Source organism: Emydura macquarii, unplaced genomic scaffold (assembly GCF_026122565.2).
Source record: "Emydura macquarii macquarii isolate MOO-44397 ecotype Brisbane River unplaced genomic scaffold, CSIRO-AGI_Emac_v2 contig_2795, whole genome shotgun sequence".
Lineage (NCBI taxonomy): Eukaryota > Metazoa > Chordata > Testudines > Chelidae > Emydura > Emydura macquarii.
Window position 1 is genome coordinate 29,443 of NW_027132932.1, and position 14,917 is coordinate 44,359.

At 40.0% G+C, this 14,917-nt stretch overlaps 1 protein-coding gene across 1 annotated transcript in view; it reads left to right on the forward strand.

Annotated features, from left to right (window-relative positions):
• The window catches only part of POLN (DNA polymerase nu), a 187,022-nt gene that overhangs the window by 4,618 nt on the left and 167,487 nt on the right, over window positions 1–14,917 (forward strand). The window contains exon 4 of the mRNA XM_067567696.1: window positions 3,196–3,392. Coding sequence (XP_067423797.1) covers window positions 3,196–3,392 — 197 coding nt within the window. The remainder of the gene's footprint in view (window positions 1–3,195; window positions 3,393–14,917) is intronic.

Sequence of the window (14,917 nt, forward strand, 5' to 3'; positions counted from 1 at the left end):
TCATAGTAGAGCTGTGAGAAATATGTGAAACTTGACTAAATTAGAATTTCATTAAGCTCTGACAACGATCAATAAATGGTTTGAGAGAACTTGGCTAATTTGTGAGGTTTTGCAAAATATTGATGAAAAACCAGGTGAAACATAAGAGTTCTTTGAGTGCTTGCTCACGTCCATTCCATACTAGGTGTGTGTGCCATGTGCATCGGTGCCGGAGATTTTTCCCTCAGTGGTATTTGTACAGCTGGCTCTAGTGTCCTCTGCAGTGGTGCACGTATGCACTGGTGTATGTAGAGCACCGCTGGCCCACCTCCTCTCAGTTCCTTCTTACCTCCTATGACAGTGTTGGAAGTCCTTGCCTCAGCAAGCATCTCACATTTTTTTTTAAATATATTAGTAGTGTATATAGCTTTAGCAAGTTCTATTAGTTGGGTTTTTTAGTAGTTTTAGTGGTTACATGTTCTCTGTTCACGGATTAGCCCAGGGGATGGGGCATGCTGTGAACGACCCTCACCAGAGCTGCCTGATGTGCCTGGGTGAGGCTCATTTGCGACCAGTGCAGGATCTGCAGAAACTCTAGACCCCGCACAAAGAAAGATCATGACATCAGATTAAGGACTGATGGAGTCGGCCCTCAGCCCAGTGTCCAAGCTGGGCCTATCAGATTCAGCACCTAGTATGTCGCGTTGACCTGAAGTGCTCCCCCGGCACCAAGCTTGTCCTGCACTGATCACCATCACTGATACTGAAGAAACAGCACAAAAAGATACATGCTGACAATGGGCGCTTCCCACCTAAGCAGAGTAAGTCAGGAGTAGGATATGAGTTGAGACTCATGCAGGGCCACTCGTCTCCCCCGTGGCCTCATCCCTTAGAGCTCCCATCCTGCCTCGGGACCCCTTTCAGCTCTCAGTAGTGGCAGAGGCCCTCAGCCCTTGTAGTGCCATCTATCCCTGAGGCCTTTCAGGTGGCTGGTTGGTTTTGGTCATGAGTTTTTGCTTGGATTGCAGATGCTAGATAGTGTAGATGGAGTTTCTCATGAGTTGCTTCAGTCTTGTGGGCATTCGTTCCTCTGGTTCCTTTGCCATATCCTATGGGCTAGTTCAGGTTCTTTATAGACCTCATTTGACATTTAAAGAACTAATCACTGGACTGAAGTTGATGGTTGCTTAGAGACCAGTGATCATGACCTGATTACATTCAATATGGGGGCAAACAGAGGACAGTCCCAACCAGTAATATATATCATTGGTGCTTCAAAAGGGCTAATTTTTGAGCAAAATTGATTAGGAGGAAAAACTTAAATAGAAAAATGCAGCGTGGATTGATTTAAATCACTGATTTTAAGCATGATTTAAATCAATAAACAGGACATCTTGAATAATCAATTTTAATAATCTTTTGCATTTGTACTTTTTAGTTATTTTCCTAAAGAAAGGTTTATTTTCATCAGTGGGTATAACCATTAAATTATGTTAATTTGTAATCAAATATAGTCTTACTAAATTTGGTGGTTCTTTTTGCTAACCAGGAGGAAACACTATATCTATAAACATTTATTTAAGCATTTATATAGCTCAATATGAATTTATTCAGATTCTTAATTTTTACATTTCTTATTGTGTTAAAAGATGGTTAGTTTTCATAGATTCTGAGGTCATAAGGACCCATTGTGATCATCTCATCTGATGTCCTGTATAGCACAGCCCATAGCTCTTACTGAAAATAGTTCCTAAAGCATAGCTTTTGGAAAAACATCCAATCTTGATTTAGAAATTGTCATTGATACATTTCTTATTATAGTAGATGCTTAATTTTTTACTCATGAATTGTATCAAGCTGCATTTGAGTAGAAATTGGAATTCAATTAAAAATGCACAAAACGAGCACACAAATTAAAAAAAAAATTAAATATAGCTACCTTAAATGTGTTGGATACATAAGGAAAAAAAGTAAATATATCAAAGCATATTTTGCATTTAAAACTAACTCTGATTTATTAAACAGAGGAAGTATCAACTGTAGTTAGTGAATTGACAGATTGTTTCTGGTCTCCGGGTGCCAGATTTTCAGAGGTGTTTAGGTACCTAGTAGGATTTCCAAAAGTCCCTAAGTAAGTTAGGTTCCTAACTCCCATTGAAATCTGCATTTTTAGATGCCTTTCTGCATCTTCAAGTGACTAAATACCTTTGAAAATCTAGCTCCATGTCCTTCAAGTTTTTAGAATTGCTAGATCTCGTCTTCTCTCATCCAGTTTTTGTTTTCCAATCTATAAATAATCTTTTCTACTTTTTAATCTCCCACTGTTTCTCAACTTAGAATATTTTCTTCATTTGTAGTATTTCATTAAATCTGCATCTCCTAATGTAACTGAAACCAAAAATAATTGAGGCAAAAGCTTTTCTGCATAAGAAACTGAAAATACATTTGGAAAAATGTAAATATCAGCATTCACTCCACTGTGAAGTATTATAGATACTTATTGCAGTACATGGTTTTGTGATGTATTTATAAAGCTTGAGTTGACCTCAAAAGTTAGAAGTCCCCTGCACTGTCCATTTCTGTATATAATTTTAAAAAGTAGCATCCTTTAACTCACTAAAATGTGAAAAGGGCACATTTTGATGCAGCATTTTTTTAAAACTTATTTAAGTGATGTTAATTGATTATAGCAAGGATAGGCTATACTGCAGTTATACTTAGGCCATACTACAGTGGTGAACAGGGAATGTGCTTGAGCAGAAGCTCCTCAACACAAACTGAGGGAGTCACTGGCAGGTATTCATTTAGATTTCCTGAACTTTGAAATTCAGTCACCAGAAACTTCTGGACAATAAGGCAAAGACCATCTTTTTCCTCCAGGTTTTTTTAGAAGGTATGTGCCAAGGGTAAGAAGGGTTAATTTATTCTACTATTCTCGTATTAGTAATTGGATGTGTATGCATTGTGTAAACTCTTGGGTAAGGGACCATCTTTTTGGTTTGTGTTTGTACAGTGCCTAGGGCAATGGGGTCTGGTCCATGACTGGGGCTTCTAGGTGCTACCATAATAGAAATACATAATAATAATAATAATGTTTTTTATTAAATGTAATGTACATAACACACTGCATCTAGTGAAATGTGGAAATTTCCATACAGGAATTGCATAACACTTGTTAGTAGAAAAATATTACTAATCTTAATCAATTGTACCTAGGGCCTAATCTCATCAGTAAGAGGAATTGTTGTGTTAATAAAGAGACCGACAGACCCACTTTGTCCTTCCAATGACTCTTCATTTACTAATCCAATTATTTGGGATGCCTGTACCAGAAATGATAAGTTTATTTATTTAAAAATAGAACACTCTTCTGTTTGGGAGCAACAAGAACAGGCTCGTAAGGAGTATACCAGGTGAGGGAGCATAAAATTAACCTTTTGCTCTGTATAGGTGTAAATAGTAGTGATGTTGATTATCACTGTCATTACTACAACAAATGTGTAATTAATTCTTCAAGTGCTTATTTGCATGTGTTCCACTTCTACTGGTATGCATATGCCCCATGTGCTGGAGATTGGAACACATTAGCCAGCAGTGCCAGTTGATTGCACCTGTTGTCCTAGTGACCGCAAAGGTATAAAGGGGGGCAAAGAGACCAAATGGCCCTTTCAGCTGCTCCTAGATGTGAGACCGAACCAGCAGCATCCACTCTTTTTCTAGTTGCATATTTTGTTATGACTTTGTAAATAGTTAATTAGACTAGATATTTTGTATAGTGATTAGTGTAATGTTTTTAGTAGGTTTCAGCTTTCTCTAGGTATATTTTTTACCCTGTACAGAAGGTTGGGGTGCTGCGAGGCTGGCATGTTGGGACAATAAAACTCAGGCTTTACGTGTTGTGAGTCCTGTGGGGCAGTTATGCCCATTAGTGACACACATTCAAGCTGTCTTTCCTGTTTAAAGTGAGGGATATGTAAAAGAAAAGTGTAAGGATTTTACAATCCTTACTAAGACAGAAGCTAAATCTAGCGACAACAGGATCGTGGACTCAGAACGGCCTGGAAGGCCTTAGCTTTAGGATCACGGGTCTCTGGAAGCAGAGCAGTTATCTCCACCGAGGGGCGGGGGTGACCAAACAAGAATACAAACAGGGCTTTAACTGAAGAAATATGGCTCATTTATTTAGTCATTAATATTAAATAAAGTGCATAAACATAAATAATACAAACATGAAACCAGGCATATTGCTTGTGAGTCACCTAGCATGGAATCAAAACGAGCAAGCACTTGAAGAAGAAAAAACGGTTACTAACCTTTCATAAATGTTTTTTGAGATGTGTTGCTTATGTCCAGTCCATGACCCGCCCTCTGTTCCCGCTGTCAGAGTTAATGGTAAGAAGGAACTGAGGGGGCTCAGGACTGCCAGTGCCTCATAAAACAGTGCATGAGCGCAGGGTGCCAGAACACGCCAGAGATGGCCCTATGAATACCACAAAGGAGGAAACCTCTGGCAGTCATGCATGTGGGTGCACACACACCTAGCATGGAATAGACATGAGCAACACATTTTGAAGAACAAGAATTACAAAAGGTTAATAATCTTTTTTTTTCTCCTTGATTAAAGAGCTCATCATCAAATATTTGTTCCTGGTGTAGGTACTTAGAATATAATCGAGTCACCTCTTAACCTTCTCTTTGCTCAGCTAAATAAATTGAGTACCTTGAATCTATCTCTGTAGGACATGTTTTCTAATTCTTTAATTGTGCTTGTGACTCTTCTCTGGACTCGTTCCAGCTTATCAACATCCTACTTGAATTGTGAACACCAGAACTGGACACAATATTCTCTCAGTGCCAAATACAGAGGTAAAATAACCTTTCTCTTCCTGTTAGAGATTCCTCTGTTTATGCGTCCAAGGATAGCATTATCTTGTTTGGCTACAGTGTCATACTGTGAGTTCGTGTCCACCTGTTCATAGAATTATAGAATCATACAATTGGAAGGGACCTCAGGAGGTCATCTAGTCCAACCCCCTGCTCAAAGCAGGACTAACCTCAGCTAAATTATCCCAGCGAGGGTTTTGTCAAGCCACAGTTTAAAAACCTCTAAAGATGGAGATTACACCACCTCTCTAGGTAATCCATTCCAGTGCTTCACCACCCTCCTACTGAAAAACGTTTTCCTAATGTCCAACCTAGATCTCCCCCACTGCAATTTGAGACCGTTGCTCCTTGTTCTGTCATCCGCACCACTGAGAACAGCCTAGCCCCATCCTCCCTGGAACCCCCTTTCAGGTAGTTAAAGGCTGCTATCAAATCCCCCCTCATTCTTCTCTTCTGCAGACTAAATAAGCCTAGTTCCCTCAGTCTCTCCTCATAAGTCTTGTGCTCCAGCCCCCTAATCATTTTTGTTGCCCTCCGCTAGACTCTCTCCTACTTGTCCACATCCTTTTTGTAGTGGGGGGCCCAAAACTGGACACAATACTCCAAATGCAGCCTCACCAATGCCAAATAGAGGGGAATAATCACTTCCCCTGATCTGCTGGCAATGCTCCTACTAATGCAGCCCAATATGCTATTAGCCTTCTTGGCAACCAGGGCACACTGCTGACTCATATCCAGCTTCTTATCCACTGTAACTCCCAGGTCCTTTTCTGCAGAACTGCTGCCTAGCTCATCGGTCCCCAGTCTGTAGATGTGTATGGGATTCTTCTGTTCTAAGTGCAGGACTCTGCACTTGTCCTTGTTGAACCTCATCAGATTTCTTTTGGCCCAATCCTCCAGTTTGTTTAGGTCCTTCTGTATCCTATCCCTACCTTCCAGGGTATCTACCACTCCCCCTAGCTTAGTGTCATCTGCAAACTTGCTAAGGGTACAATCTACCCCATCCTCCAGATCATTAATGAAGATGTTGAACAAAACCGGCCCCAGCACCGACCTCTGGAGCACTCTGCTTGTGACCGGCTGCCAGCTAGACATGGAGCCATTGATCACTACTCATTGAGTCCTATGCTCTAGCCAGTTCTCGATCCATTTTATAGTCCATTCATCCAACCCATACTTCCTTAACTTGCTGATACGAATACTGTGAGAGACTGTATCAAAAACTTTGCTAAAGTCAAGGTATATCACGTCCACCACTTTCCCCATATCCACAAAGCCCGTCACCTCTTCATAGAAAGTAATCAGGTTGGTCAGGCATGACTTTCCCTTGGTGAATCCACGTTGACTGTTCCTGATCACCTTCCTCTTTTCCAAGTGCCTTAAAATGGATTCCTTGAGGACCTGCTCCATGATTTTTCCAGGGATTGAGGTGAGGCTGACTGGTCTGTAGTTCCCTGGATCCTCTTTCCTCCCTTTCTTGAAGATGGGAACTATATTTGCTTTTTTCCAGTCATCAGGGACCTCCCCCAATTGCCACGAGCTTTCAAAGGTAATAGCCAATAGCTCTGAAATCACATTAGCCAACTCCCTCAGCACCCTTGGGTGCATTGCATGTGGCCTCATGGACTTGTGTATATCCAATTTTTCTAAATAGTCTTGGACCTGTTCCTTCAGCACTGCGGGATGTTCACCTCCTTCCTATTCTATGCCACCCAGTGCTGTAGTCTGGGAGCTGACCTTGTCTGTAAAGACAGAGGCAAAAAAGGCATTGATTACCTCAGCTTTCTTCACATCCTCTGTCACTATGTTGCCTCCCCGATTCTGTAAGGGGCCCACACTTTCTCTAATCTTCCTCTTGTTGGTAAGATACCTGTAGAAACCCTTCTTGTTCCCCTTCACGTCCCTTGCTAGCTGCAACTCCAATTTTGCTTTGGCCTTCCTGATTTCATTCCTGCATGTTCGAGCAGCATTTTTATACTCCTCCCTAGTCATCTGACCAAGCTTCCACTTCTTGTAAGCTTCTTTTTTGTGTTTAAGTTCACCAAAGACTTCTTTGTTAAGCTAGGATGGTTGCCTACCATATATGCTATTCTGTTCAGTCACTAGACTGTGTCTCCATTGTATTATGGGGTGGTAATGGATGGCCTATTGCCCTGGTGGCCACAATATACATTTGTGGCTACACATACCTCAAGAAGCTTTGAATTCCTTCAACTGGTGGAAAGATCCATCTTGAGTCTGCAAGGGATTTCTGTTTTCCCCAGAATTTCCCACAAAGTCAATAGTGAGAGATGCTTCATTGTTGGGTTGCTAGCGTTTACAGTGCAGGGTCAGTGGTCTCAAAGAGATGCTTGGCTTCATATCCATGTCCTGGAGCTCAGAGCAATATGGCTTGCCTGCATGGCCTTTCTATCTCATATCAAATATCAGAATGTACAGATAAGATTTGACAATACCACCACAGTGTTTTATGTAAACAAATGGGAACCAGATCAACAATATTGGTTGAAGGAAATCAGAAATCTCTTACACCTCTAGTATGTACCAGACTTAATTACTCAGAACAACTGGACAACATTTCATCCAGATTTGTTGCGCCAAACCTCACACCATGGAAACTGTTTGGCTAATAGCTCTGTTGATATACAGAGTATATTGATTCAGAGCAGAAAGCAGTCTATGAGGATAACATACACTGCAAAATGGAAGTATTTTTTATCCATTCACTTTATCTTTCCCCATGAGAGACATCAATCCCTCATATCATCTGTTATCCTTAAAAACCTTTGGTTTGTTACTAAGCTCATTACATGTTTGTTTGGCTGTTATCTCTGCACATCATCCACCAATTCAAGACCATCTCATCCTTCTGTTAAAAGGTTTGTGAAAGGTCTTCTGAGAGTTTTTCCTTCAATAAGATAATTTATTTTACTTTACTTACCTTTATCTTGGAATCTAATGTGGTACTTATCAACCTGGTGGGACTTCCATTTGAGCCATTAGCCTTGTGCTCATTGCTCCTTTTGTCTTCAAAGATGGCATTCCTTGTTGCAATTACATTGGTATGCCGGGACTGTGAATTGCAAGCTATCATGGTGGAACCCCCATATACGATTTTTCACAGGGTTAAAGTTACACTTTGGCCACAACCTAAATATCTTCCCATTTAAATCAGTCCATTCACTCACCTGTTTTTTCCTAAAGCCTCATTCAACCAAGTGTGAGGTTGCATTACATACGCTGATGTTCTCCAAGCTCTGTCATTTTATCTAGAATAAAATCATTCACTTCCTTACAATATTTATTTCTATTGCCAAGAGATCCAAGGGTCAGGCTGTCTTGACTCAGAATCTCCAGTTGGGTGTTACATGGAATAAAGTTATGATGTGGCCAGTGTAAAACTCCCAGATCATGTTAAGTCATGTTCTACTAGAATTCAAGCCACTTCTGCAGCCTCTCTTAGAGGAATAACTGTAGCTGATATATGTAGGGCTACTACTTGTAGTAGTATACATACTTTCACTAGCCATTATTCTTTAGTTAGGGCATCTCATTCAGATGCCCATTTTGGTAGGGCTGTGTTAGTCTCTTTTTAATTAGACTTGCAGTACCCTGCTCCATCTATTAGTTACTGCTTGGGAGTCACCAGAAGTGGAACAAGCATTCAAAGAGGAAAGTAAAGTTACTTACTTTTAGTGACTAGGAGTTCTTTGAGATGTGTTGTTAACATGTTGCACAATCCACTTTCCTTTTCCCCACTACTGCTGAGTCCAATAGCCTGGAGTTGATAGTGGTGCTGGACTAAGGAATGGTTGGTCATTCCATCCCTTTTATACCACAAAGAGAGGGCCTCAAGGTCATCAGGGGAGCAAGTGTGATCAACCGACACTTCTGGCTAAGGCATTGCAATCTCCAGTGCATGGGGCACATGCATACACCTAAAAAAGGAACACAAAGTCAGCCCATCTTGAAGAGCTGTAGTTACTAAAATAAGTAACTTTCTTTACCAATTTTATTTTTCGTGCCGGTGCATGTTGTACTTCTTTTCTGGGAGATTGGTGATGGGCATTCTTGGAGTATACGTGAATGGGATTACACCACAGCTTTTTGAGGTGTATTCATTATTTCTTTAAATTTCTGAATAGAGTAGATTGATTTTTTTTAATAACATGTGAGATTACTAAGGATATTCCCTAGTGGCTGGTAGCAATTTTATATTCTAGATCAAAAGTTCAGTCTAAATTATAAAACAGTATTGCTTAAAGTATAATTATTTAAATCTTTTCCTATTGCCACTTAATTTTAAAGATTACATTTATATCTTTTAAATGTCCAATTAGTCTAATTTAATCAAATTCCATTGTTAATTTATTTTAAGAATCTAGTATAACATTAAGTATGGCAGACTTTGGGAGAGACAGGACTTATAAGTTTAAGGGAACCAGAATGTAAAGTTAGTCAAATTTTTAAAATTCATTAGAACTTAGCTAATTTTCCCTAATGACTGGGAGGTCTATTGTGACTTACTGAATTTTGTTAATGAGCAAAAAGTAAAAGAAACGAACAAAAAAAAAATCAGATTATTAGTTACAAAGTAGGTAGATGGGGGATAAGGACTTAAGTTCTGTCGCAGTTCTTGAGTTAACTGTATCATTGACCCCCTCACAGTCTCCTTGAGGGCACCTCACTTAGAATCATAGACTGAAAAGAATCTCAGGAGGTCATCTAGTCCAGTCCCCTGCACTTATGGCAGGACTAACTATTATCTAGACCAGGGGTGTCAAACATACGGCCCGCGGGCCACATCTGGCCCGCGAACCTTTTTGATCCAGCCCGTGTTCGGGCAGTTTAAATAAGTAGTGTTGCCGCCGAAAGTTTCTCTGCATTGCCACTTTAAGAGATTTCTGTGGTGCGGGTAATACCTTCCTCCACAGAACCCTGCCACTGAAAAGCTGAAGATGCCCTTACTTTTTCGGCTGCGGGTATTGCTCCTAGAAACCCCTTAAAGCGGCAACGCAGTTAGTGCGGCAGTGGGGCCCACTGCAAAATCGCGCCACCAAAAAGGGGAAGATGGGCTGAATTTCGGCAGAAGGCATTGCATGGCCCCTTTGAAGTACAGATTCTGTGAATCTGGCCCGTCACCATCAGCGAGTTTGACACCCCTGATTTAGACCATCCCTAACAGGTTTTTGTCTAAGCTGCTCTTAAAAATCTCCAGTGATGGAGATTCCACAACCTCCTTAGGCAATTTATTTTAGTGCTTAATTACCCTGACAGCTAGGAAGCTTTTCCTAATGTGCAACCTAAACCACCTTTGCTGCAGTTTAAGCCCATTGCTTCTTGTCCTATCCTCAGAGGTTAAGGAGAACAATTTTTCTCCCTCCTCCTTGTAACAGCCTTTTATGTACTTGAAAACTATTATGTCCTCTCTCTCTATCTTCTCTTCTCCAGGCTAAACAAACCCAGCTTTTTCAGTCTTCCCTCATAGGTCATGTTTTCTAGACTTTTTTAGTAATTTTTGTTGCTGTTTGTTAGAAATAATCAAACAGGTTGTCCCCGGTGGTGGATTGGGGAGATGGAACCCTTATTGCCTGCTCGTTCCACCTCAATGCCGTGAGCGAGAGACAAGGGGGTTTCTTTACAATCCTTTTATCCATAACAATACATGTAACTGTATACATTTCCAGCAACTCCCCATAGACCCTTATTTGGTTACATTGATACCTATAAAATTAATATTAATAACTACATAATGAATACAATTATACCTGCCCCTGTTTGTTGTTTACAGGATTATTGCATAGAGTGCAGGCACATTACCTTGAAACTTAATAACATTCTTTAAAATATACTGTATACAAGGGAGGGAAAGAAGATAATGCTGTATTCCCACCAAAGACCTTAAACAGAAGGGAGAATAGTTATTTGTTAGACTCATTCCTTGTGCAAATGGCTAGGAAGGGAGGGAAAGAAGAGAGATAACAGACTCTAGCTAAAATTTACACCAAGTAACAGAAACAAGGTTTTGCCCTTGCCTTGACCCCATTTCCTGTAATTTAGGCCTGACCACTTGTCCAGTTTTTAACTCTTTACTCTCCTACACTGTTATCTGGACTTTCTCCAATTTGTCCACAGTTTCCTGAAATGTGGTGCCCAGAACTGGACACAGTATTCCAGTTGATGCCTAATCAGCATGGAGTAGAGTGGAAGAATTACTTCTCATGTGTTGCTTACAACACTCCTGCTAATACATCCCAGAATAACATTTGGTTTTTTTTGCAACAGTGTTGCACTATTGACTCATATTTAGCTTGTGATCCACTCTGACCCCTAGATCTCTTTCCGCAGTACTCCTGCCTAGGCAATTAGTTCCCATTTTGTATATGTGCAATAGATGTTCCTAAGTGGAGTACTTTGCATTTGTCCTTATTGAATTTCATCTTATTTACTTCAGACTATTTCTCCAGTTTGTCTACATCATTTTAACTTTTAGTCTTATCCTCCAAAGCACTTGCAACCCCTCCCACTTTGGTATTGTCTGCAAACTTTATAAGTGTACTCTCTTTGCCATTATATAAACCATTGAAGAAGATATTTAATAGATCCGGACCAGAACTGATCCCTGTGGGACTCCACTTGATATGCCTTTTCAGTTTGACTGTCACACACTGATAACTACTCTCTGTGAACAGTTTTCTAACCAGTTATACACTCACCTGACAGTAGCTCCATCTAGGTAGTATTTCCCTAGTTTATTTATGAGACGATCATGCAAGACAGTATCAAAAGCCTTTCTAAAGTCAAGATATACCACATCTACAACTTTCCCATTAGGGCTTGCTAGGGCCTATCAAAGAAAGCTATCAGTTTGGTTTGACACAATTTGTTCTTGGCAAATCCAGGTTGACTGTTACTTATCACTTTATTATCTTCTAGGTTTTTTGCAAATTGATTGCTTCATTATTTTTCCGGGTACTGAAGTTTAAACTGACTGGTCTGTAATTCCCCAGATTGTCCTTATTCCCCTTTTTATACATTGGCACTATATTTGCCCTCTTCCAGTTTTCTGGAATCTCTCTTATCTTCCATGACTTTTTGAAGATAATCACTAATGGCTCAGATATCTCCTCAGTCAGCTTATTGAGTATCTAGGATGTATTTCATCAGGCCCTGGTGACTTGAAGAAATCTAATTTGTCTAAGTTAATTTCACTCCTCTGATGGTTAGAAACCTACATCTAATTTCAAGTCTAAACTTCCTGATGACCAGTTTATTATCCATTACTTCTTGTGTTCACACTGGCGCTGAACTTAAATAATTCCCTTCCCTCCCTAATATTTATTCCTCTGATGTATTTATAGAGAGCAATCATATCTCCCCTTAACCTTCTGTTGGTTAGGCTAAACAAGCCAAGCTCTTTGAGTCTCCTCTCATAAGGCAGTTTTCCATTCCTCGGATCATCCTAGTAGCCCTTCTCTGCACCTGTTCCAGTTTGAATTCATCTCTCTTAAGCATGGAGGACCAGAACTGCATACAGTATTCCAGATGAGGTCTCACCAGTGCCTTGTATAACAGTACTAATACCTATTCCAGTTTACAATGTCCTATCTCTATCTCGATCTTTCTCTGAAATACTTTGTCTGATGCATCCAAGAGTCAGTAATAAAAAGGTTAAATAAGATTGGTCCCAACATCAATTGCTGAAGAACTCCATTAGTAATTTCCCTCCAGCCTGACAGTTCATCTTTCCGTGTGACCCATTGTAGTCTCCCCTTTAACCAGTTTCTTATCAACCTTTCAATTTTCATATTAATCCCCATCTTTTCCAATTTAACTAATAATTCCCCATGTGGAACCATATCAAATGCCATACTGAAATCTAGATAAATTAGATCCACTGTATTATCTTTGTCTAAAAAATCTGTTATTTTCTCAAAAAAGGAGATCAGAAAAGGTTGGTCTGGCACAATCTACTTTTTGTTAAGCAATGTTGTATTTTATTCCAATTACTGTTTACCTCAATGTCCTTAAATACTTTCTCTTTCAAAAATTTTTCCAAGACCTTGCATACTACTGAGGCCAAATTAACAGGCCTGTAGTTACCCAGATCACTTTTTTCCTCTTTCTTAAAAATTGGAATTATGTTAGCAATTCTCCAGTCGTACAGTACAGCCCCTGAGTTTACAGATTCATTAAAAATCTTTGCTAATGGGTTTGCAATTTCATGTGCTAGTTCCTTTAATATTCTTGGATGGAGATTATCCACCTTCCCCCAATTTAGTGCCATTAAGATGTTCGAGTTTGTCTCCTACCTCAGATGTGATAATTTCTACCTCCATATCCTCATTACCATTAGCCACCCTACCACTATCCCCAAGCTCATCATTAGCCTAATTAAAAACGAAGGCAAAAGTATTTGTTTAAATATTCGGCCATGCCTAGATTATTCTTAACCTACATCCTATCCTCAGTGTTTAGTAGTCCAACTTCTTTCTTTGTTTTCTTCCTATTTATATGGCTATAGAACCTTTTACTATTGGTTTTAATGCCCTTTGCAAACTCCAACTCGACTTGGCTTTTGGCCTTTCTCACTTTATCTCTACATGTTCTGACCTACAAGAGGTAGCTTTCCTTGATGATCCCTCATCTTCCACTCCTTCTAGGTGACTCAGAGAAAGCAGAAAGCCTATCTGAGATGCTTACTCATCCAGCTTGGTCTACAGTTCTTGTCTATGAATTTTTTCCCCTTCCTTGGGATGAAGGCTTCAGATACTTCAAGTCAAAGTTGCAGGAACTAATTCCAAACCTCCTCCACCTTTAGATCCATGAGTTCTTCAGTCCAGTCCACTTCCCCAACTAATTGCCTTAATTTTTTTAATTTAGCCCTTTTGAAGTCAAAGACCCTAGTCACAGATCTACTTTTGTTTATCCTTCCATTTAGTTTGAACTGAATTAGCGCATGGTTGCTTGAACCAAGGTTGTCCCCTACAACCAGTTCTTCTATGTGGTCCTCACTATTCATCAATACCAAATCAAAATGGTATTCCGTCTTGTTGGCTCTGTAATTATTTGGTGAAGAATCCGTCAGGTATCATATTCAGGAAAATCTGGGCCCTATTATTACTACTAGCACTTGTCCTTCAGTCTATATCTAAGAAGTTAAAGTCTCCATAATTACACAGTTCCCAGTAGTATTTACTTCATTAAAAGCCTTAAAGAGGTCTCTATACATGTCCAAATCAGATTCTGGTGTTCTGTAGCACACCGCAAGCAGTATCCCAGGGGAAACTCTAGTAGTTTTCTTCCCCAATGTGATTTTTGTCCAGACAGACTCTGTCTTATCAATTCTATCACTTCTAATTTCTTTACAGTCTACCTCATCATTGATATACAATGCTACTCCACCATCTTTACCTTTATATCTGTCTTTCCTAAATAGCACATATCCTTCAATACTTGTACACCAGTCGTGACTACTATTCCACCATGTTTTTGTTATCCCTATAATATTTGGTTTCACTTCCTCCACCAGTATCTCTAGTTCCTTCATTTTGTTACCTACGCTCCTTGCATTGGTGTACAAACATCTTGATTTTTGATTTTTGGCTTTGCTCACGTTCCTGACCTGATTTGGCACAGTCATTCTACTTCCAAATCACCTGTTAGACTGGTATCTACACTACCCTTCCTGCTAATGTCCATTCTGCTCCCCACTGCTATGTCCTTTCTTACTTCATTTTCCTCCCTCTCAATGCTAAAATCAGGTGTGGAGATTACCTGGACATCTCCCAACCATCTCCCCCAACTCCCTAGTTTAAAGCTCTCTTAATCAGTTGTGCCAGTCTCCATCCTAGAAGTGCATTTCCCTCCCTACTCAGGTGAAGTCCATTCCAAGAGAACAGTCCTCTCTCCATGAATGCCTCCCAGTGATCATATATCCCAAAGTCCTCCTTATAGCACCACTGCCTGAGCCATCTGTTGATTATTAGAATCTTGTCACACCTTTGTTGTCCTCCTCTAGGGACAGGCAGAATCCCACTGAAGATCACCTGAG